The sequence below is a fragment of the Sapajus apella genome, unplaced genomic scaffold (assembly GCF_009761245.1).
Source record: "Sapajus apella isolate SASKATOON/1434 unplaced genomic scaffold, GSC_monkey_1.0 scaffold48, whole genome shotgun sequence".
In the NCBI taxonomy this organism is placed as follows: Eukaryota; Metazoa; Chordata; class Mammalia; order Primates; family Cebidae; genus Sapajus; species Sapajus apella.
Window position 1 is genome coordinate 17,088,317 of NW_022436988.1, and position 23,535 is coordinate 17,111,851.

General features: G+C 47.5%; 1 protein-coding gene across 3 annotated transcripts in view; it reads left to right on the forward strand.

The window, feature by feature from the left end:
• The window catches only part of PITPNC1 (phosphatidylinositol transfer protein cytoplasmic 1), a 322,862-nt gene that overhangs the window by 249,641 nt on the left and 49,686 nt on the right, over nucleotides 1-23,535 (forward strand). For all 3 annotated transcript variants that reach the window (XM_032241953.1, XM_032241951.1, XM_032241952.1), the window contains exon 6: nucleotides 12,334-12,429. In XM_032241953.1, coding sequence (XP_032097844.1) covers nucleotides 12,334-12,429 — 96 coding nt within the window. The remainder of the gene's footprint in view (nucleotides 1-12,333; nucleotides 12,430-23,535) is intronic.

The following is a 23,535-nucleotide window of genomic DNA, read 5'->3' on the forward strand; positions in this document are numbered from 1 at the left end:
GTTTGAGACCAGCCTGGCCAACATAGTGAGAACAAGGCGAAACCCCATCTCTATTAAAAATACAAAAATTTTCTGGGTGTGGTGGCACTCACCTGTAATCCCAGCTACTTGGGAGGCTGAGGCAGGAGAATCTTTTGAACCTGGGAGGCAGAAGTTGCAGTGAGCCAAGATCATGCCACTGCACTCCAGCCTGGATGACAGAACAATACTCCATCTCAGAAAAAAATAAAAATAAAAACCTCTGTTCCTAAGAAATCTTTTCAAAAAGAAAGAAAGAAAGCCAACTCTAGAGGATATGCTTTATGCCTTCTAAGCGGGCTTGTTGATGAAGGGGCCAGAGTGAACTGTGTAGGAGACCCCCACAATATTTCTGTGTGCTCAGACTGGGGGTAGCCATGATGCTGAATTTCCCTAAATTCCTATCTTGCCAGCCTTCTTGGCAGAGTTCCATCTGGAAGTTTAAGTAGTTTAATAGAGAGAAACATTATTCAGTGACTAGGAAAAGAGTCAGGCAAGCCCCCGTTCCTGACACCATGAATACCCACATTTTGTAATCGGCTCCCTCAAGGTGGCCCCAGATCCAGGGGCTCTTTTCTACTCTTGTCTCTGGGCCCCCCGAGGACCCCCACAGCATTCTCACTCTACTGCCAATCACTCCACTGGGGGCTCAACTTCTCTCTCTGGAGCTCTGGCCAACCCCGTGTGTGCCCGTGCCCTCGCTTACTGCCGGGGACCCAAGGCCAACACGTGCAATGCCTGCAGACGAGCTGAGGGCAGCCGCCTTCCTTTATCTCCCCTTCATCTTTGATCAAAGCTGTCCCCACCATCAGGTGCTCCTCTGAGAGCTTTCCCCTCCCCTCCCCGCTCCCAGCTCACCCCCCACCCCCCACCCCCACCCATTGCCATCTGCAGGCTCATGTCAGTATTTCACCCACTTGTCTGCAGAGGTGCGCCACTCTTCGCCTCAGAGGAGTCCTCACTTTGCCAGCTCGCACCCCTGAGAGCTTGACCCCATCCTCACGCCCTCTCCCTCCTTCCCGGAAGCCCGTAACTAGAACAGCCTAGAAATATCACCGAGGCCTAAAGACAGCCTTCTGAACATCCCTTCTCAGTCTCTTAGTCTCCCTCTTTGCCTCCTCTGTTTTGAGCCCTTTATTTGTTTCTGTTGTTTTCTAAGACAGAGTCTCGCTCGGTCTTCCAGACTGCATTGCAGTGGTGCTGTCACAGCTCCCTGCAACCTTGACCCCCCAGGCTCAAAAGGTCCTCCTGCTTCAGCCTCCCAAGTAGCTGGGATCATAGATAATTGCCACCACACCCAGCTAAATTTTAAAATTTTTGTTGAGACGGGGTCTCACTGTGTTGCCCCAGCCAGCCTTGAACTCCTGCTTGTAAACAACCCTCCTGCCTCTGCCTCCCAAAGTCCTGGGATTACAGGCGTGAGCCACTGCACCCGGCCTTAGAGCCCTTTAAAACTCAGTCCCAGGACACTGGAGGGTAACTGATCTGTCACTGAAAGGACACGGGACAGTATGAGGAAAGCAGAAAGGCACAGCAAGCCAGTCTCACGGAGATCGACGGAGGTGTTCTTTGGGGCTCCCCTTCCTACCCTTCACCCTTCCCCATTCCTGCTGGACAGGTTCATCACCACCTCACTTGGGAACAGGATTTTCTCAGACACTCTCAGGACTGAAACCTTTGCCTTCAGTTTGCTTTACAACTCCCTGCTGGCTCTGGAAAAACAATTTTCCCCTCTGCACCAAAGGCCTAATGATGTCCTCCAGAAAGCGTTCTCCGGAGAAGCACTGAAGTTTACCCAGCAGCTAAGACGATCCGGCCCGACCCTGATAGATGAGTTTCCTTTACTCAGCCCTAATACCCCCAAAATCCTGTGGCAAGTGGAGTGTTTGATGGGGATTAAATAAAAGCAATTTACTTCCCACTGTTTTAGCAGATAGGTTTCAATTCCATTCCAAAGCCAAAATCAGTTCAGGAGTGGATCTGGGGTCATCAGTGTCTAGAGCCCCCAGCACCAGCAGACAGTTCTCTGGGGCCCCCAGATGGAAACCTCAGCAGCCCTGAGCTATATTCCTGGCCTGGTGTCTCTGGACCACACTGCAGGCACCATGTGGATTGGATTCTTTCCTCCCGACGCCAATCAGCCAGTCTCTTGTATCACCCCTGCTGGCCAAATAATCGTCTTGGGCCCCAACCACTATGGACCTGTGTTGATTTCTCTCCTTGCTGAATTTGGACTACTAGAGTACTCTTGTCTGAAGTACATCTTATTTTTATTTTATTTTAAGATGAAGTCTCGCTCTGTCACCCAGGCTGGAGTGCAGTGGTGCAATCTCAAATCACTGTAATCTCCAACTCCCTGGTTCAAGCCATTCTCCTGCCTTAGCCTCCTGAGTAGCTGGGATTACAGGCATGTGCCACCACACCCAGCTAATTTTTGTGTTTTAAATAGAGACAGAGTTTCACTGTGTTGGCCAGGCTGGTCTCAAACTCCTGACCTCAAGTGATCCACCCGCCTCGGCCTCCCAAAGTGTTTGGGTTACAGGTGTGAGCCACTGCACTCTGCCTGAAACATGTCTTTTAGTAGTAATATATAGATTATATGTTGTGTAATGTTGATGAAAACAAAATCATAGTCTCCACAAAATCATAGCCCCCTTAAGAGTGGACTTTCTCTTATACGTTTTTCAGAGGCACAATGTTGAACACACAGTAGGCGCTTAATCAGTATTTGTCGATTCGTCTAGTGGTGGGCATTCAGCCTCTTCCTCTCTAGAGTGCTATCCTTAAATACAGTAATTCTTTTTTTTTTTTCTTTTTTTTTGAGCCAGAGTCTCACTCTGTCACCAGGCTAGAGTGCAGTGGTGCTATCTCAGCTCCCTGCAACCTCTATCTCCTGGGTTCAAGTGATTCTCCTGCCTCAGCCTCCTGAGTAGCTGGGATTACAGGCACCTGCCACCACGCCTAGCTAATTTTTTATTTGTAGTAGAGACAGGGTCTCACCCTGTTGGCCAGGATGGTCTTGATCTCCTGATCCGCCTACCTCAGCCTCCCAAAGTGCTAGGATTACAGGCGTGAGCCACCGTGCCCAGCCCAGTAATTCTAACTTAAGAACAAATATCGGTTACCCAACTGTATTCTGGGAAACAGAAAAAAGAATAGAGACCAAAAATGGTTTTGAGACTTGAGACCAGGTACAGTGGCACACACCTGTAGTCCTAACACTTTGGGAGGCCAAGGCAGGAGGATCACTTGAGCCCAGGAGTTTGAGATGCACCTGGGCAATGTAGCAAGACCCTGTATCTATTTGCAAAAACCATGATTACTTTTGCACCAACCTAATGTTTAAAAAAAGCAAAGAAAATGGTTTTGAAGAGACCCATGAAGCCTATCCTTTTTATTTCTGTCTCAAGGACCGTGTAGAAGACAAGTTGAAATACTCTTGGGTTGGATCATATTCCTGTATATGTATATATTTATGAAAAGTCACCACTGAATTGTCTGTGAACATGTTCTCAGTGAGATGGCCAGTAGAGATGGTTTTCATCATTGGTAACCTGGACTTTCTTTTAATTCACAGCCGTTAGTGCTTTTCAGGTTCTCCCCAACTGGATTTGCTGCTATTAGATAATAATCAGTAAACCATGAACCAGCTGGACACCATGGCTCATGCCTGTAATCCCAGCACTTTGAGAGGCTAAGCCGGGCGGATCACCTGAGGTCAGGAGTTCGAGACAGCCTGGCCAACATGATGAAACTCCATCTTTACTAAAAACACAAAGATTAGCCGGGTGTGGTGGCACATGCCTGTAATCCCAGCTACTTGGGAGGCCGAGGGAGAAGAATCACTTGAACCCAGGAGGCAAAGGTTGCAGTCACACCAATGCATTCCAGCCTGGGTGACAGAGCAAGACTCCATCTAAAAAACAAAAAACAAAAACCCTGAACCAATGCTAGACCCACATGCCTAAAGTATTAACTAGCAACTAGCATCCCCTCCCTCCACCAAACCGGTAGCCACTTTGCCAGAGCAGAGCTTGAGTAGGAAAGCATCGTTAAAACACGAATTCTGCTTCCAGCCTTCCTGCTTGCTGAACCTGTATTTTGTTGGCATGTCTTCGTCAATTGCTTCCCCCAGAGAGCTCCTGAAAGCCAAAAAATAAAGTTATAGTAGAGAGGAACGGTGGTTTGGCTAGGCTTCTCTGTTTAATCGTATCTGAAGCATAAAACAAGATGACTGGTAGACCTTTCCCAACATCCCTCCTCATCAGCCACCTCTACCTTGTATCTTCAGTAGCTTGTACAGATCACAGGAAGATAAAAATCTACATAGCTACTAGGACTGCACCTTACTCCACAGCCCCTCAATTTTTACAGGATAATAGATTTTCTTTTCTTCTTTTTTTTTTTTTTCCTGAGACGGAGTCTGGCTCTGCCGCCCAGGCTGTAGTGCAGTGGCGCGATCTTGGCCCGCTGCAACCTCCACCTCCCGGGTTTAAGCAATTCTCCTGCCTCACTCAGCCTCCCGAGCAGCTGGGACTACAAGTGTGTGCCACCAGACCTAGCTATTTTTTTTATTTTTGTGGAGACAGGGTTTCATCATGTTGACCAGGCTGGTCTCGAATACCTGACCTCAGGTGATCCACGGGCCTCGGCCTCCCAAAGTGCTGGGATTACAGGCATGAGGCACCGCACCCGGCCTAGATTTTATTTTCTGGGGCAGTTTAGATTTACAGAAAAATTGTGCAGAAAGTACAGAAATTTTTCCTCTACGCTTGGATCTTAAACCATGAAAGTTACTATTGTAGAGAAAAGAGCTGCAGAATTCATGATTCCCCAGATTGTGGATTTATGGAGAGCCACCCCAGGTAGTGATCTTGACGGATTGTGTCAAGAGAAATCACAAAATCTAGAAACAAATCTAGAAATGAAGCAAGAGCAATTACAAAATTTAGAAAGACCTTCTGCTCAAGGAGAGATCTAGGCTGCTAAGACATATTCCGTGTTATCAGTGTACCCCTCCTTCTCAGTTATGACCACACAGCACAGAATGGTTCAGGAAATGGATTTATCTTCACTTCTTTGGCCATTCTCCCATAGTGGGATATTTAAGCTGTTTTCTTTCTTTTTCAGTCTTTTTTCCCCTTGACATTATCATAATAATATTGCAATAAAAATCTTTGTGCATACTTTTCTCCTTTAAGATTATTTTCTTTTTTCCTCCCTCCCTCCCTCCCTCCCTCATCCTTCCTTCCTTCGCTTTTGACAGGGTTTCACTCTGTCACCCAGGCTGGAATGCAATGGTGCAATCACAGCTCCCTGCAGCCTCCACTGCCTGGGCTCAAGCAATCCTCCCACCTCAGCCTCCTGAGTAGCTGAGACCACAGATGCATGCCACCTCGCCTAGCTAATTTTTTAATTATTTGTAGAGACAAGGTATCACTATGTTGTCCAGGCTGGTCTCAAACTCCTGGGCTCAAGCCATCCTCCCACCTCAGCCTCCCAAAGTGCTGGGATTACAGGTGTGAGCCACTGTGTCTTGCCAAGATTCTTTTCTTTTTTATTTAAGATACAGAGTCTTGCTCTGTCATTGAGGCTGGAGTGAGTGGAGCGGTCTTGGCTCACTGCAACCTCTGCCTCCTGCGTTTAAGTGATTCTCCTATCTCAGCCTCTTGAGTAGCTGGGACTACAGGCACCCACCACCATGCCCAGCTAATTTTTGTATTTTTTAGTAGAGACGACGGGGTTTTGCCATGTTGCCCAGGCTGGTCTCAAACTCTTGACCTCAAGTGATCCACTTGCCTTGGCCTCCCAAAAGTGCTGGAATTACAGGCGTGAGCCACTGCACCTGGCCACCAAGATTCTTTCCTTAAGATAAATTCTCAAAGTGTAAGCTTACTAGGTCAAAGTGTGTGAAGATTTGTAAGACACTTGATGCTTATTATTCTAATACTTTACAAAAAAGAGACAATGACTCCCTTCTGACTGTGGAATCTATAAGATGGTAATGATCCAGATTCATCTTCTCCACGTAGCATTTCTAGATTCATATTTAAAGGAGTTTTTCCTACTAGCATTCATTCTCTAGTGTGTGTATGGCTGGGGTAGCCAGGGGTGTCAGCCAGATTGACACCAGAATCCACCACAGGTGACTTGTGGGTAGAGAGTAGAAGGGAGAGGATAAACACTTCTTCTCCCTGCCTCTGATAAATAGCCAAAGATGGGAACATGATCACAGGTGATATAGGAAAAGTGTCTCCGTGAACTCCTGCACCCAGGTCCCATCCTAGGAGACAAATTTAGCCCAAGGAGCAAATGAGACCATGAAGGTCCCAGCTCTCCAGTGTCAGGCTCAGCCCTGTGAAGCTTTGGCTTGGTGCAAAAACAAAAGGCATCTGCATCCTAACACAGTCTCAGCAGATCCTGCCTCCACCTCCCAGAGCTCTGGCAGCTGCACCTGCCGCCACCAGGGAGCCCAAATGAATCACCGCTGTGGCTGAGTGTTTTCCTTTGGGGCCTGGTTAACCCTCTGCTTGTTTTTAACGGTGTTGGCTTAATTGTGGCTCCTGCCATGAACTGAGCGTGAAGATGAGACCGTTTCACCTTGTCCGTGCTCTCCAATTACACCACGTTATGACCGCTGCCACTTCCCACCGCTCTGTGGCAGCCCCTCTGTGTACCGCCCAAGTTGGTTAACTATGGGATGAAAGAAGAGAAGGAACGAGCCAAGGAGCAAGACGGAGGAGACTAGCAGGACGCAGAGGCCGCTCAACACCACAGGCTTTTTAACCGGGAGGAATTTTCATGATCATCTGGGTCACTTGTTCTCAGCATCCTTAGGGCCACAGATCTCTTTGATGATCAAATGAAAGTGATCAAACCCTCTTTTTAGAAAAATACGCCTTCCCCAATTCCAGGATGTCTCTCAGAATCTCTGAAACCCGTTCATCTTGACTAAATTTTTTTGTTTGTTTTTTGTTTTTTATTTTTTTGAGACAGGGTCTCACTTTGTTGCCCAGGATGAAGTGTAGTGGCGTGATCTTGGCTCACTGCAACCTCTGCCCCCCAGACTCAAGAGATTTTTGTGCCTCAGCCTCCCTAGGAGCTGGGATTACAGGCATGCATCACCATGCTCAGCTAATTTTTGTATTTTTAGTAGAGATGGGGTTTCACCATGTTGGCCAGACTGGTCTTGAACTCCTGACCTCAAGTGATCCACCCACCTGGCCTTCCAAAGTGCTGGGATTACAGGTGTGAGCCACTGTGCCCCACCAGATAACAATTTAAAGTCAGCTCTTCTGGTGGCCAATGTAGGACCCATCAGCCCATAGTAGGAGATTGTCCCCCTGCACTGAGCCCTATGATAGCAATTGTGGGAGATTAGGGTGTTCACAACCAAGGAAATAGGATCTCAGACTTATGAAAAAAAAAACTAAGATCAGTGAATAAGCAATATTCCTGCCACAGAGTCCTCTTTGGCAGGTGGAAGCGAATGCCTTCCATTAGTTCAGCAGGCATTTGTTGAGCACCGGTGAGTATCTCCTTATCTCTAATCACTGGGAGATTATTATTTATCAGAAATTAAAACTCATTGTCATCTCAAGCCTGAAGAGGATGTGGTGTTCCTCCAGGTGACTTCTTTGTGACTTGTTCAGATGGTGGATACCTCACCTGAAATACTTACTACAAAGTTCAAGCAAAGCAGCTTCCTCATGTTTGCTGTTCTGTGGACTTCGGCATGAGAATGAAGCACCCTGTTAATGATGGAGGCCAGCGGTTGGACGAAAGGGTGTCTCCGTGTCTTCCGCTGCAGCCTGAGGCTATTCAACAGAGGAACAGAGGAGTCCTATGTCGCTGGGAGGTTCTTAGTGACAGTTTCACAGGACACACACTTTATAAGTAGCAGGAGACTCAGATTCTGAGTTTTTCTTTCTAGAAAGATGAAGGTAGCAGTTTTCATTGATGTTTATCTTAGCGGTTGGATGCTAAGAGGCAGTTTTGTTTGTTTGTTTTTTAACTGTGGGAGGACCTGGTGGAGCCTACAGACTCGCCCTCAAATCAGAGCTTCTCTGCTGCCTGGCTGTGTGACTTTGAGCAAGGCTCTTTCCTTCCTTCAGCCTTGGTTTCTCATCTGAAAGGCAAGAATACTACTACTGTGCTCATAATATTGAAGCAACATTAATGTCTCCTTTCCCTGCTTTGCAACGTTTTCTTTTCTTTTTCTTTCTTTCTTTTTTTTTTGGTTTTTTTTTTTTTTTGAAGTGGAGTCTCACTATGTCATCCAGGCTGGAGGGCAGTGGCACAATCTCAGCTCACTACAACCTCTGCCTCCCGGGTTCAGGCAATTCTTGTGCCTCAGCCTCCCAAGTAGCTAGGTTCACAGGCATGTGTTACTGTACCCTGCTGGGGTTTCACCATGTTGTCCAGGCTGGTCTCAAACTCCTGCCCTCAAGCAACCCACCCACCTTGGCCTCCCAAAGTTCTGGGATTCCAGGTGTGAGCCACTGCACCCAGCCAACAGCCTATTCTTTCATTTCTTTTGTAGCACTTACTCCATTCAATAACTTCCCAACCTGTCTCTCCCACTAGATGGTAACCTCTCAAGGGCAAGGACTAAGACCTCATCTTTGTAGTCCCTCAAACCCAGGGCAGCACTTTGTATGCGGTGGGTGTATCAGTCCAGGCCCAATCAGGAGACAGAAACCATGCAGTAATTTGAATAAGAGATATGTAATAGAAGGCGTTAATAATCTCTGATAGGAGCAACTATAAGTGTGTAAAGGGAACTCCAAAGGGTTCCCTAAGGCTGAGAGAGAATACCCAGGAAGCACAAACTTGGAAGGGGCCTCTCTGCATTGCTGTGGTTCAGACTTCACTGGAGGTGTGATTGTAGCCCACAGGATAGTGGAGAAGTACACGAGGTTGACGTGAGCCAGGGCTGGTTGACAGTGGCTGAGCAGCAGAGTGGCTGAGCCCTCTGGGGTGCCGACCAGAGGACGCTGGTGGACAGGTGTGTGTGTGGAGAGAGTCAGGGCGTGCTGCCAGTGTAAGGCCTGCAGCACGCAGTGCCTGCGTCAGGAGGCCACCGTGAAGTGGCTACTGGGCCCAGGCCAGGGCTGCAAGGTCACTGAGCAACTGTGCACTCTAGGCATGCAGCTAGGGCAGAGCATGACCGAAAGTCCTCACAGACAGACTCTGCGGTTCAGCAACATCCAAATCCGAAAGAGAAATCCCCTGCCTCTTGCAGTGGCCCTCCAGGGCCCCCTCCTGATGAGGCTCACTGTAACAGAGAGATGCTGACAGGGTCCAGTCCGTGATCTCAGAGCAGAGGCGAAAGGAGACCTTGGAGCTGAGGCTATACTGTGAAAACTGCAATGGGTGCAATGGGGGTCACTAAAATGTTTGAATTAAATCGGGGAAAGCTATACAACCTGTCAGGCCCCCTCATCCCTGCTTAGTTCCCTTTCTATGAGGTCTGAAGATTTTACCCTTTTGTAATATACTCTCTGGAAGCTTATTTCCCTCTGTGTGTGGGGGTGGGGGGGATGTTTTTTGAGACAGAGTCTCCTTCTGTCACCCAGGCTAGAGTGCAGTGGCACGATCTCAGCCCACTGCAACCTCCGCCTCGTAGGTTCAAATGATTCTCCTGCCTCATGTTCCCAAGTAGCTGGGATTACAGGCGCATACCACCATGCCCAGCTAATTTTTTTATTTTTAGTAGAGACAGGGTTTCACCATCTCACCACGTTGGCCAGGCTGGTCTTGAACTCCCAGTCTCAAATGACCCACCCACCTCAGCCTCTCAAAGTGCTGAGATTACAGATTGAGCCACTGTGCCCAACCTCTGTGTGTCTTCTTAAGGAGGCATGGGTCTCTCTTCTTTTAGCTCACACTTAAAAGAGATTTCCAAAAAGAAAGAAGGAGCAGGGGAACGAGCTCTCGCAAATAATCTGAGACGCAGTATTTCATTTCACAACTTATTTCTCCACTTGAACTTGAACTTGTTTCTCCACTGTCTATTTCATTTTGAGGCAGTCCACTTGTCCCTTCCAAATGCTTTAGGAGTGTCCTGAAGCACTTGCCTTCAAGGAGCAGTGGAAAGAATCAGCCAATCCAAGAACCAATCTTTCTCTAACTTGAAGGAGAAGTCAGTGGCCACTTTGGATCAAACTGGGGAGTTAATCTCCTTGGACAAATTTGAAGAGTTCAGTCTCCAAATATTTAGCACAGAATAGGTAAGAAGGGAAGAGCCACCAGCAGACTTTGAGGATAATTACAACACAAATATTATTCAGAAAGCATTTAGAAAGGGCTAATCGTGGGCCAGGCTCAGTGGCTCACGCCTGTAATCCCAGCATTTTGGGAGGCCAAGGCAGGCAGATCATGAGGTCAGGAGATCGAGACCATCCTGGCCAACATGGTGAAACCCCCTCTATACTAAAAATACAAAAATTAGCTGGGCCTGGTGCACACCTGTAGTCCCAGCTGCTAGGCTGAGGCAGGAGAATTGCTTGAACCCAGGAGGCAAAGGTTGCAGTGAGCCAAGATTGCACCACTGCAATCCAGCCTGGGCAACAGAGCGAGACTCTGTCTCAAAAAAAAAAAAAAGAAAAAAAAGAAAGGACGAATTGTTTCAAGTAACTTGATAATCCAACCAAAAAGAATTGAGTCTATAAAGAGCCCTTCAGATGCTCTCTTGTGGGAGATTATGTTATTAATAGGCACCAAATTTGAATAGGACAATGTTCTTGGGTATCAACCACCCTGTTCTTCCAAACTATTGCATTCTCTCCTCAGAGTCAGATGTAATTACTGTTAACTAGTGATTCCATGAAAGAATGAGCTAAACAGTGAGATGGGGTTACAGTTAAGACTTCCTCCAAGAATGAAGTAGTTTTCCAAACTTAAATCTGTTGGCCGGGCATGGTGGCTCATGCCTGTAATCCCAGCACTTTGGGAGGCTAAGGTAGATGGATCAGTTGAGGTCAGGAGTTCGAGACCAGCCTGGCCAACATGGTGTAACCCTGTCTCTACTAAAACTACAAAAATTAGCCAGGTTTGGTGGTGGGTGCCTGTGGTCCCAGCTGCTCAGGAGGCTGTGGCAGAAGAATCACTTGAACCCAGGAGATGGAGGTTGCAGTGAGCTGAGATTGCATCACTGCACTCCAGCCTTGAGACACTGTCTCAAAAAAAGAAACCTGTTTATTATCCTACAGAAGGATGATCATTCCTTTAGACCAGAAAAATGACAATGAGAAGAACTAGACAAATTTATTTTTTCTGCCAAAATTTAGATTTATTTATTTGTTTATTTTTTGAGACAGAGTCTCGCTCTGTTGCCCAGGCTGGAGTGCAATGGTGCAATCTCAGCTCACTGCAACCTCTGCCTCCTGGATTCAAGTGATTCTCCTACCTCAGCCTCCCGAGTAGCTGGGACTACAGGCGTGCGCCACCACGCCCAGCTAATTTTTGTATTTTTGGTAGAAACAGGGTTTCACTTTGTTGGCCAAGCTGGTCTCAAACTCCTGACCTCAAGTGGTCTGCCCACCTTGGCCTCCCAAAGTGCTGGGATTACAGGCATGAGCCACAGCACCCAGCCCAACATTTATATCTGTATATTGCGGATGTGTTACTTTTTTTTTTTTTTTGGCAAGTAATGTGCATTCTTGGCCAATGGAACCTAGAGCAGATTGGCAAGAAACCATCTCAGTGTCTTACCAAACTTTACCTTGTTATCTTTATGTGTACAAAGGAAATTGTCCTCTTAAATGATCAAGTATAACAGGTGTGTTTCCCCTGGGTAGTGGGATTATAGTTTATTATTTTTGCTTATCTATATTTTCTGCAGTGAGCATGTATTATTTGTGAAACTAAATATATATAAAACATAACTTAAACAAACACACACTGTTCTTTCTAACTCTTGGCCTATATCCCTGCTTTTTGACTCAGATTTAGCCAGACCCTTTCCAACCTCTTTATTCCCCACTGAACTGCAAAAAATCAGCAGACTTCAGTTTGGGAAGAGATTTTTTTAGAGGAGATTAATCTCCTCACTCTTGAACTTCTAAAAACAGCCCAGTTTTTCCTCTATTTCTCACCAAGCAGTGATTGATGCTACACCTGACTCAGATTTGACAAAACCGAAGCCATGAATCAAAGCTTTCTGTGATTCTTGCACGTTCTGAGGCTGGGGAAAGCGTAGCCCGGGCACCGAGCCGTGTGAAGATGCTCTGTGGGGGGATTATCCTGCCTCAGGCACTTTGGAGAGTATCACCTGCCATCACTAATCTTTGATATGTTGCTCTGCCTTTTCAGATTTTCGACAACGAAGCCAAAGACGTGGAGAGAGAAGTTTGCTTTATTGATATTGCCTGCGATGAAATTCCAGAACGCTACTACAAAGAATCTGAGGTAAGTGACAGATTCATTCATTCATTCCGCAACTATTTCTTAAGGACCTCCTAACTTGGACGAATTCCATCTCTCGTGTGGATTCGATTTGCTTTCAAGCCTTGCTGGTTCTTTTTGTAAGTATCAAAATTAAGGCCCTAACTCTTCAGGAACAACCATCACTGGCCCTGGCCGTTACTCAATTTCCACTTAGTCTTCCTGTCTCCCAACTCTGCCATCCTTCTGGGCAATGTCAGTATCCATTGGGCTGGGCCATCCAACACGCTGGCCTCTCTGAAAAACAACAGTCTCCTCAATCGCATGCGCTCGCTCGCTCTCTCTGTCTCTGTCTCTCTCTCTCTCTCTCTCTTTTTCTTTTTTTGAGACAGAGTTTCACTCTTGTTGCCCAGGCTGGAGTGCGATGGTGTGATCTCAGCTCATGGCAATCTCCACCTCCCAGATTGAAGTGATTCTTCTGCCTCAGCCTCCCAAGTACTGGAATTACAGGCTTCGGCCACTGAACCTGGCCTTTTTTTTTTTTTTTTCTGAGATGAAGTCTCGCACAAGCTGGAGTGCAGTGGTACGATCTTGGCTCACTGCAACATTTGCCTCCCAGGTTCAAGCCATTCTCCTGCCTCAGCCGCCTGAGTATCTGGAATTACAGGCGCCAGCCACCATACTGGGCTAATTTTTGTATTTTTAGTGGAGATGAGGTTTCACCATGTTGGCCAGGCTGGTATCCCAACTTCTGACCTCAAATGATCTGCCCACCTCAGCCTCCCAAAGCACTGAGATTATAGGCATGAGCCACCTGTGTTTTATTTATATTTGAATCAGTCCTTGAAAACTTTGATAGCTCATTCCAGCACAGTGCCTTTCTGTTAAAACAGAAAACACCTTCGTGAGGGCTGAGAATAATTTCAGACATCTTCTTTCTCTCTGGTCTTGAACCTACCAGGATCCATCCTTGCCTTGGTTCTACCTTCTTGTTACACAGTTGCTACGAGTCACCATTTCTATCCCGTTGGTATTTTATTAAGGGCTGCTGATGGAACTTGGGTGACCCGCTTGTAAATAACATCCAGGCCCTGCAATGCCAGCAGATGCAGGGCTATTTTTGTTGTTGAGCAACATGCCGCCAATCCCAATATGTTTGGAATCAGGGCCCCACACTCGTCCTTGAGCCATAACACATGGACCTTGAAATGCTTCTCCCAGACTCATTAAGGCTGATGAGAGACACAATCAATAAAATTGTTCAAAATGAATTCCACCGTTAACGCAAATAAGCCAGGCTCCCCATGTGCTTCGGATTTCTTTTGCCTCCACGTTCTGGGATTCATTTTGGTATAAAAGTCTTACCTGATCTTAGCAAATGCTTGGCTGCATAATTGCAGGTACGTGTCTTCAGCTGCTGTCCCTGAAAGGGCTGGGGAGAGGCTGAGGTGGATCACTCTGTGGCTCATCGCCACCCAAAGGCTGAGCATTTCTTTTTTTGTTTTTCTTTTCTTTCTCTCTTTTTTTTTTTTTTGAGATAGAGTTTTGCTCTTGTTGCCCAGGCTGGAGTGCAATGGCGTGATCTCAGCTCACTGCAACCTCCACCTCCCAGGTTCAAGTGATTCTCCTGCCTCAGCCTCCTGAGTAGGTGGGATTACAGGCATGTGCCAACACGCCCGGCTAATTTTTTGTATTTTTAGAAGAGAAAGGGTTTCTCCATGTTGGTCAGGCTGGTCTCGAATCACTGACCTCAGATGATCCAACCGCCTCAGCCTCCCCAAGTGCTGGGATTACAGCTGTGAGCTGTGAGCACCTGGCCAGGCTGAGCGTTTTAGCATCATCCACTTTTGTTATGCCCTGCGGCCAACTACACCTATGCATTTTAAGATAAAAGTTAAATGCTGTCTGCATAATTGTGGGTCCATAACTGCATAACTGGGGGAAATAAACAGGGCACCATTGACCTTCCCTTTGTCTCACTCCACAGAAATCCTGTAGTTTCGTGTCAAATCCACCAGTGCTTAATGGGGCTCTGATGCCATGCAGGGCATGGTGCAAAGCACTCCTGTGACTCCTCGGGCCTCCTGGGCTGCTGTCCTACCTGGATGTCCCAGCCTCTTTGGGCACTCTGGGCCTTCCAGGGAAGCAGGGTTGCCAGAAAACTCTGAACTAATTTCAGCTTTTCCTCCCAGTGTGCTTTGGCGTGGTTCTGCCTGGACTCCAGGGAGTTCCCTCCTGATTCAGTAGGAAGTCTTGATACAAATATAGAATATTAATGAAGAAATCAAGTCTCATTTCTAGTCAACGGGTGCCTGACTCATTTCCCTGTGCTCTGTGCCCCAAAGAACCTCCACTAGAAAGCTTCCTTTCATTCACATAGATATTCAAGGCGCTTTTCCTTCATGCTTCACAGAGTTGCTCACAGGCACGTCCATACCCCTTTCCCTGGGTCCTGAAGTAGTCCTCCCTGGATGCAGCTTGGCCAAGTAGATGAGCGGTAAAGAACCCAGTAATTATAGGCTGGGCACAGTGACTCACACCTGTAATCCCAGCACTTTGGGAAGCCGAGGGGGGTGGATCACAAGGTCAAGAGATCGAGACCATCCTGGCCAACATGATGAAACCCCCTCTTTACTAAAAATACAAAAATTAGCTGGGCGTTTGGCACGCACCTGTAGTCCCAGCTACTCAAGAGGCTGAGGCGGAAGAATCGCTTGAACCTGGGAGGCGGAGGTTGCAGTGAGCCAAGACTGCGCCACTGCACTCCAGCCTGGTGACCTAGCAAGATTCCATCTCAAAAAAAAAAAAAAAAAGAAAAGAAAAGAATCCAGTAATTATCCAAAAAATATTTATGGAGTCCTCACTGAGTGTCACATACAATGTTAAGGCGTGGGATGACGGTTGGGCACAATGGCTCATGCCTGTAATCCCAGCACCTAGGGAGGCTGGGTCGGGTGGATCACCTGAGGTCAGGAGTTCAAGACCAACCTGGTCAACATGGTGAAACCCCATCTCTACTAAAAATACAAAAATTAGCCATCATGGTGGCGTGTACCCATAATCTCATCTACTTGGGAGGCTGATGCATGAGAATCTCTTGAACCTGGGAAGTAAAGGCTGCAATGAGCTGAGATGGTGACAGAGGAAGACTCTGTCTCAAAAAAAAAAGGGGGGGAGGGACAGCAATGAGCCAAAGAGATACTTAGGGTCCCTCCCTTCAGGACACTTCCAGCCTAACAAAACAGTAAAGAACTAATCACACAGAGACATAATGAAGTTCAGAGTCACAAGTGCAGGAAGGCAGGGGAGAGAATGTGATAAGGAAACTGAATTTAACAGAATGGGATCAGGAGAAGCACTGTGGACGAAATGACAGTTAAGGCGGGACTCAGTGCCTCACACCTGTAATCCAAGCACTTCAGGAGGCCCAGACAAGAGGATTGCTTGAGCCCAGGAGTTGGAGATTACAACGAGCAGTGATCACACCACTGCACTCCAGCCTGGGAGACAGAGCAGGAGCCCATCTCTAAAAATAAATGAATGAATGACAGTTATGATGAGACCTGCGGATGACAAGTATGAGGGTTGGGGGCAACAGCATGCCAGGTGGAGGTAGAAGCACATGCAGGAGCTCCCAGGAAACACGTGTGAGGAACGGAAGGGAGGCCAGCATCACAGCTGCAGCACACGCGAGAGGAAGAGGGCAGGGAGGGAGGTTGGAAGGGAGGAGGGGGCCATGCTAAGTAAGTTACTTAGATTTTATTCAAGCGCAACAGGATGCCTTTAAAGAAATTTGGTGCAGTGGCTCACACCTGTAATCCCAGCACTTTGGGAGGCTGAGGTGGGCAGATCACCTGAGGTCGGGAGTTCAAGACCAGCCTGGCCAACAGAGTGAAACCCCAACTCTACTTGGAAGGTTGAGGTAGGAGAATGGCTTGAAGTCCCAGCTACTCTGGAGGCTGAGGCAGGAGAATTGCTTGAACCCAGGAGGCAGAGGCTACAGTGAGACAAGGTCATGCCACTGCAATCTAGCCTGGGCGACAAAGCAAGACTTGGTCTCAAAAAGTTTAAAAAAAAAATTAAAAAATAAAATAACATGGAAGCTGAGGCATCATAGGATCCAAATTACACTTCTAAAAGATTGTTCTGGATAGAGAATGGACTGGAGAAGAACAGTGGAAGTCAGGAGACCACCGAGGTCACTGTCGTTATTTATATCATTAGTTACTTAGGTTCTATCGTGGCTTGTGCGAGAGGGCTGGCAGCAGAGATGGAGAAGAACAGAGGGTTTTGAGGCATATTTTGACGATGAGTTGACAGGGATTGGCCATGGATTGCATATGGGGATGAGGTTGAAGGAGAAGTTGGGATGATCTTAAGGATTCTGGCTTGGGTGACTGAAAGATGGGGGTACTACTTACTAAAATGGGAAAATGAGAAGAACAATGTACCTTGGAGAAAGATGAGTGGATTTTATGATGTCAGAGAGGCATCTAACACAAATGGAAATGGTCTGGCGCTTAGGTGAGAGATCTGGGCTGTAGACAAATTTGAGAGTATTTAGCAAACAAGATATTTAAAAATCCTGGAGATGGATGAGAGGAAGCAAGCGTGAAGTATAAATGGGAAAGGGGTTCAAGTCCGAGCCTTCAAGGATGGCAGCACCTGGAGATCAGGTAGAATCTCAAAGAATCAGGAATCTAAAAGAATTGGCCAGAAAAAGGCCGGACACAGTGGTTCATGCTTGTAATCCCAGCACTTTGGGAGGCTGAGGCAGGCAGATCATCTGAGGTCGTGAGTTCGAGATCAGCATGACCAACATGGAGAAACCCCATCTCTACTAAAAATACAAAATCAGCCGGGCATGGGGGCGCATGCCTGTAATCCCAGCTACTCGGGAGGCTGAGACAGGAGAATCAATCACTTGAACCCAGGAGGCGGAGGTTGTGATGAGCCAAGATCATGCCATTGCGCTCCAGCCTGGGCAACAAGAGTGTAACAAGAGTGGGGAAAAAAAAAGAATTGATCAGAAAGTTAGGAGGAAAGCAAGAGAAATTTACCAAGGAATGCAAGTTTCCAGAGGAAGAAAGTGATTGGATGTGCTAAACGCTGCTGAGAGATCGAATAGAAAGAGAGTGGAAAACTGTCCGCTAAAACAGTTCTCAGCTGGGGCTGATTTTTGCCTCACAGGGATGCTTGGCAATGCCTGTAGGCATTCTTGGTTGTCACAACATAGGAGGTGCTACTGGCATCTAGAGTGGTATAGAGGCAAGGGATGGTGCTACAATCCTCTAAAGCACAGACAGTCCCTCACAACAAAGAGTTATTTGGCTCCAGATGTCCACAGTGCCACGGCTGCGAAACGCTCCACAGGAAGACATGGTAAAGAGGGATGGAACTTTGGATTCAGCTCTGACACTCAGGGCCACCCCTGGTCTGTCCTGGAGTCTTAGGGTTACTTAATGGATTCGGGATAAGGGGCCCCCTAGAGCTAAGCCGTGCACACTCATCATCCATTTCATGACCTCCCAGGGAATCTGCTGGCCTGTGTCACAAGTGGAATTCCTCCTCCATGGACCTGGCAGCTGGATCTCAAAGGGCTACAGGTACCATTGGGAGCCTGCAATAAAATCTTAGAAAAAGTATTTCCCCCAGGGCGACTCCCTTGTGACCCCAGCCTCCATCTTCAGCAGACCAGAATGCAGACTACAGTCTGAACCCACCCAAAGGAAGAGGAGTGCGTTTCCTGGGCTGTTTTGGTTGTTGTGTCTACTGTAAACATGCCAGGGACCGGACATAAGAGGAACAACCGATTCAGAAGGCAAATTATTTCCAAACAAATGTCTAACCGGCACCCTGTAAATAATTAACACCCTCCACCCCACCATGGGAGTTTCCTTCTCAAATGAAATCTGACCTTGTTCTGTGCTTAAAACCCCTCACCGGCCCTGCTTTAGAGTTCGGCTCACACAAAACTCCCCCTGTCTGAGTTTTCCTGGGCATTCTGCTCCCCCATTGCTGGTGGTCTGGGGGCAGCAAAGTTCTGGTCCACGGCTTCTAGGGCATGCTAGATTGTGCTAGCTCATTGCTATGGCATGAGCTCAGCAAAGACAAGAGCTGGCTCTTCCCCAGCCGCTGCCACTGCACCCGTGCTCAGCAGGCGCTCACCCAATGGTTGCCGAATGAATGAGTGAAGACAAGGAACTTTGCTTTTTTTTTTCTTCCAGCAGTGACAATTTCAGAGCAAGCGCTATCAAAGAAAATGAATTCGTTGCCATTAAGCAAGCAGTTGTGAATCAGAGTTCCATTTTTTTTTTTTAATCGGAGGCATCCAGCTTCATGGGCCTTTTCTTCCCATCCATCTTTGTAAGTTGACGATGTCAGCGTCCTAAATAGAAACACTCTTTATGTGAGGAAGCCGGATGCTGATGGGCTGAAAATGTTTCAGGATTTTTTTTTATGCTGATGAATCCAGAGCAGGGTTATCTGGGTTCCTCCTCTCCACCCGGCTCCTGTCACACATGGCCATCCAGGCCAAAGTGGGGGATGAAAGCGCTTTTTTTTTTTTTTTTTTTTTTGCGAAGGAGTCTTGCTTTGTCACCAGGCTGGAGTGCAGTGGCACCATCTTGGCTCACTACAACCTCCGCCTCCTGGGTTCAAGCGATTCTCTTCTGTCAGCCTCCCAAGTAGCTGGGATTACAGCTACGTGACACCATGCCCAGCTAATTTTTGTATTTTCAGTACAGACAGGGTTTCGCCATGTTGGCCAGCCTGGTCACAAACTCCTGACCTCGTGATCTGCCCACCTCAGCCTCCCAAAGTACTTGGACTACAGGCATGAGCCACCGTGCCTGGCCTGCACTTTCCTTTGTTTTTCCATTTCTCCCTGGAAACCTTTGAGCCACGCAATCAAGTCTGCCTCTCTCATGAAGGTGACCAGAGCTGGGAATTTTCCACGGGATGCCCTCTGCCTGATGGCCCTCGTGCCATCACCACTAACCAGGGATTCAGAAGCATGCTCTGGGGACTCAGGATCAGCTGACAGTCCAGCTCAGTGCTTTCCTTATTCTCATTTTTGCAGTGCTGCTGTTTCCTATCAGGGCCTGGAGCTTCAGTTCTCAAAAGCCTCTTAGCTTCAAGTTTTTTTCTCACAGTCATTAATGGACTCTTCAGGGCAGTGCTGGGTTGTGGGGAGAAAAAATAATGTGATTTTTTTTCAGGCAGGGAGAGCCCCTCCATTGGTCACACAGACCACTAAGACCCTGCCCGCCTATAAGAGCCATAAAGCTATTTGCTCCGTGTCACGTGGAGCAGGAAAAGGGGGTGAAACCAAAAGCTGAGCAGGTTGGACTGGTTATGTGGCTGATACATAGTGTCTTGCTACTGCCAAGATTTTCATCCCAGCTCCTTGATGCTCTGCCAAGATTTCAAGGTGAAGATCCCAGCAGAGGAATGAGGAACTCTGCACGATAAGTTAGAGCATGCCTGCAGAGGCCAAGGCAGTGAGGACATACCCGCAAGGCTGAGTTGGCTGTGTTGGGGTACCAGAATGAACCTGAACTTCTAGCCTGCAGGACTAGCCCAAGCTGGAGAATCTCTGAAAGTTATGCTCGGAGAGATATAACCCGGAGGCCTTTGGTGTTGGCTGATAGTCAAGTTCAAGTCTATTACTCATTCTCCTCCATTCACTGCAGTCATTCATGAGGTCTGGCTTCCATCATGAGATGGGGAGTGACCAAAGAAAGTGGCGTCTATACTGGCCTCCTGGGGGCTGCCACCCGCAGCAGTCTCCCCTAGACACAAACATGTAGGGCGTTTACAGCGTCCCAGTCTTCAGACATACCTCCAGGGCAAAGGAGGAAAAAGAAAAAGGAATGTCTGGCCAGCATGGTGGCTCACCCCTGTAATCCCAGCACTTTGGGAGGCTGAGGCAGGTGGATCACCTGAGGTCAGGAGTTCAAGACCAGTCTGGCCAACATGGTGAAACCCCATCTTACTAAAAATACAAATTTTAGCTGGGCATGGTGGTGTGTGCCTGTAATTCTAGCTACCCAGGAGGCTGAGGAAGGAGAATTGCTGGAGTCTGGGAGGCAGAGGCTGCAGTAAGCTGAAATCATGCCACTGCACTCCAGCCTGGGAGACAGAGCAGGACTCCATCTCAAAAAAAAAAAAAGAAAAAAGAAAAAGAAAAAGGAATGTCTTTCATAGTTGAGGAAGTTTAGAAGTAGAGGGTTGTTAGGCTGGGCGCAGTGGCTCACGTCTGTGATCCCAGCACTTTGGGAGGCCGAGGCGGGTGGATCATGAGGTCAGGAGTTCGAGACCAACCTGGCCAATATGGTGAAACCCTGTCTCTACTAAAAATACAAAAATTAGCCGGGTGTGGTGTCAGGCACCTGTAGTCCCAGTTACTGGGGAGGCTGAGGCAGGAGAATCGCTTGAACCCAGGAGGCAGCGGTTGCAGTGAGCCAAGATCAAGCCACTGCACTCCAGGGTGGGTGACAGAGTGAGACACTGTCTCAAAAAAAAAAAAGAAGAAGTAGAGGGTTGTGTGTATGAGTGCTTTGTTTTTCCGATCTTTGTTGACTTATATAATGAAAATCAAAGGCATCTCTAGCCCAGAGGTTCTCAGCTAGGAGCAAATTTGTCCCCCAGGGCCGTCTGGCAATATCTGGAGACACTTTCGATTGTTGAAACTGGATAGGGCATGGTATGAATCTAGTGGGTAGAGGTCAGGGAGGCTGCTACACATCCAAAATTGGCCAGGTGCAGTGGCTCATGCCGATAATCCCAGCACTTTGGGGGAGCTGAGGCAGGAAGATCACTTGAGCCCAGATGTTTGAGGCTGCAGTGAGCCATAATCATGCTGCTGCACTGCAGCCTGGGAAACAGAGCGAGACCCTGTCTCTAAAAGAGAAAGAAAAGAAACACATTCAAAATGCACCACAACAGAGAATTATCCAGCTCCGAAATGTCCATTATGCCAAGATCAGTAAACCCCGACCTAGACTGATCCAAGGAAAAGAAACTTAGTAAAACCTACTGGTATCAAGACTCATTAATGAATTCCTTTAGTTAGCATTTATTAAGCAGCTACTGTGTGCCAGCTCAAGGCTAGGCATTGAGGGTACAAAAACGAGATTGTGTCAGCCCTCAAAGGGCCTGTCTTCTACTGCCTTTTGAATTGATCTTCTTGTTACAGATGAAGCAGTTTTTCTTCCCCTTTTATTTCGGAGGATATGAAGGCGTTCTTACTAGTGATAAATACAGCATAGTAACTTGAATGGGGAAATTTGCAATTTTTTGAACGCAGATGGCAACGAAGGAGAAGGAATAGCATGAGGCTGTCCTAGAATCGTGGACGCCTGTCGTGGCATAATTGAATGTGTTTTAGACAGAATCTGATTTTGAAGTTTCCCTTAAGTTGGTGACTGAGTCTCCAGGTCCCTGGATCGTCGCCTTCCAGGACCAGGAACTCCTTGGCAGCCAGTTGGCTGATCCCCACAGATCTAAATATCTGTTGAATTCTCTCTTAAGGGAGAGAGAACGGAACTAAAAGAGATACATCTAGCTTTCCCAATAACTGTCAAAGGTGAGAGATTAAACGTTGTTTGCTAAGGATGACAGGCCCCAGAAAGGGAACAGAGAAACCAAATAAGTAAATATTGTCCCTTCGGTCTAAAGAGCTTCATCCAAATCACTCGGCTCCTTCAAATTAAAAACATTTTCATTCTGGTCTACATCTTGGCCTTTGAGCGTGGTAAAGATTTTCAGTTATCTCTAATGGCCAGATTTAACACAGCTGCCTCATGTGGGGTACATTGTTAAATTTCCTTTGTTGTGCTGTTATTATCATTTTTCCCCCTTTCCCTCAAGTCCATCTGTTTCTTTCTGAGAGTAACATAGCTGTTTGCAGTGGGTTCCAACTTACTGGGGCCTGCATGCTTCTTGGAAAATAAGAGGACTGATGACATCACTAGGGTGGGGAGAAAAGTCCCTGCTACCAAAGGGGTCCCTGGTGGGAGCCTCTAAAACTGGGGGGAGAGAGAGGAAGGCTGCAAAGGAGATGCTAGAGAACGGTCCCCGGCAGCTGCCACATCACCGGCCCTGAGCCCTCTCCCCTCGCAGGGTCTGGATGATGCCAGTGCTGTTAAAAAGACCAGACGTGGTGATTCACACCTGTAGTCCCAGCACTGTGGGAGGTCAGGTCAGGCGGATCACTTGAGATCAGGAGTTTGAGACCAGCCTGGCCAACATGGCAAAAGTCTGTCTCTACTAAAAATACAAAAATTAGCCAGGCACGGTGGCTCACTCCTATAATCCCAGCACTTTGGGAGGCTGAGGCAGGCGGATCACAAGGTCAGGAGTTCGAGACCAGCCTGGCCAACATAATGAAACTCTGTATCTACTAAAAGTACAAAAATTAGCCGGGCATGGGGGTGGGTGCCTGTAATCCCAGCCACTCGGGAGGCTGAGGCAGGAAAATCGCTTGAACCTGGGAGGTGAAGGTTGCAGTGAGCCAAGATCACACCACTGCACTCCAGCCCGGGCAGCAGAGCAAGACTCCGTTTCAAAAAAATGAAACAAAAAAATTAGCAAGCAAAATACAAAAATTAGCCAGGCATGGTGGCGGGCGCCTGTAATCCCAGCTACTCAGGAGGCTGAGGCAGGAGAATCGCTTGAACCCAGGAGGTAAAGATTGCAATGAGCCAAAGATGGCACCACTGTACTTCAGCCTATGTGAAAGAACAAGACTCTGTTTCAAAAACCAAACAAGAATAAAAGAGGCCGGGCGCAGTGGCTCACACCTGTAATCCTAGCACTTTGGGAGAACGAGGCAGGTGGATTGCCTGAGCTCAGGAGTTCAAGACCAGCCAGGACAACATGGTAAAATGCCATCTCTACTAAAATACAAAAAATTAGCCGAGTGTCATGGTGCGCACCCATAATCCCAGCTGCTAGGCAGGCTGTGGCAGGAGAATCATTTGAGCATGGAGGCGAAGGTTGCAGTGAGCTGAGATCGAGCCATTGCAGTCCAGCCTGAGTGACAGAGTCAGATGCTATCTGGGAAAAAAAAAAAAAAAAAAAAAGGAACTCATGATCTGGTTGAGAGGATAAAGTATAATGACACCA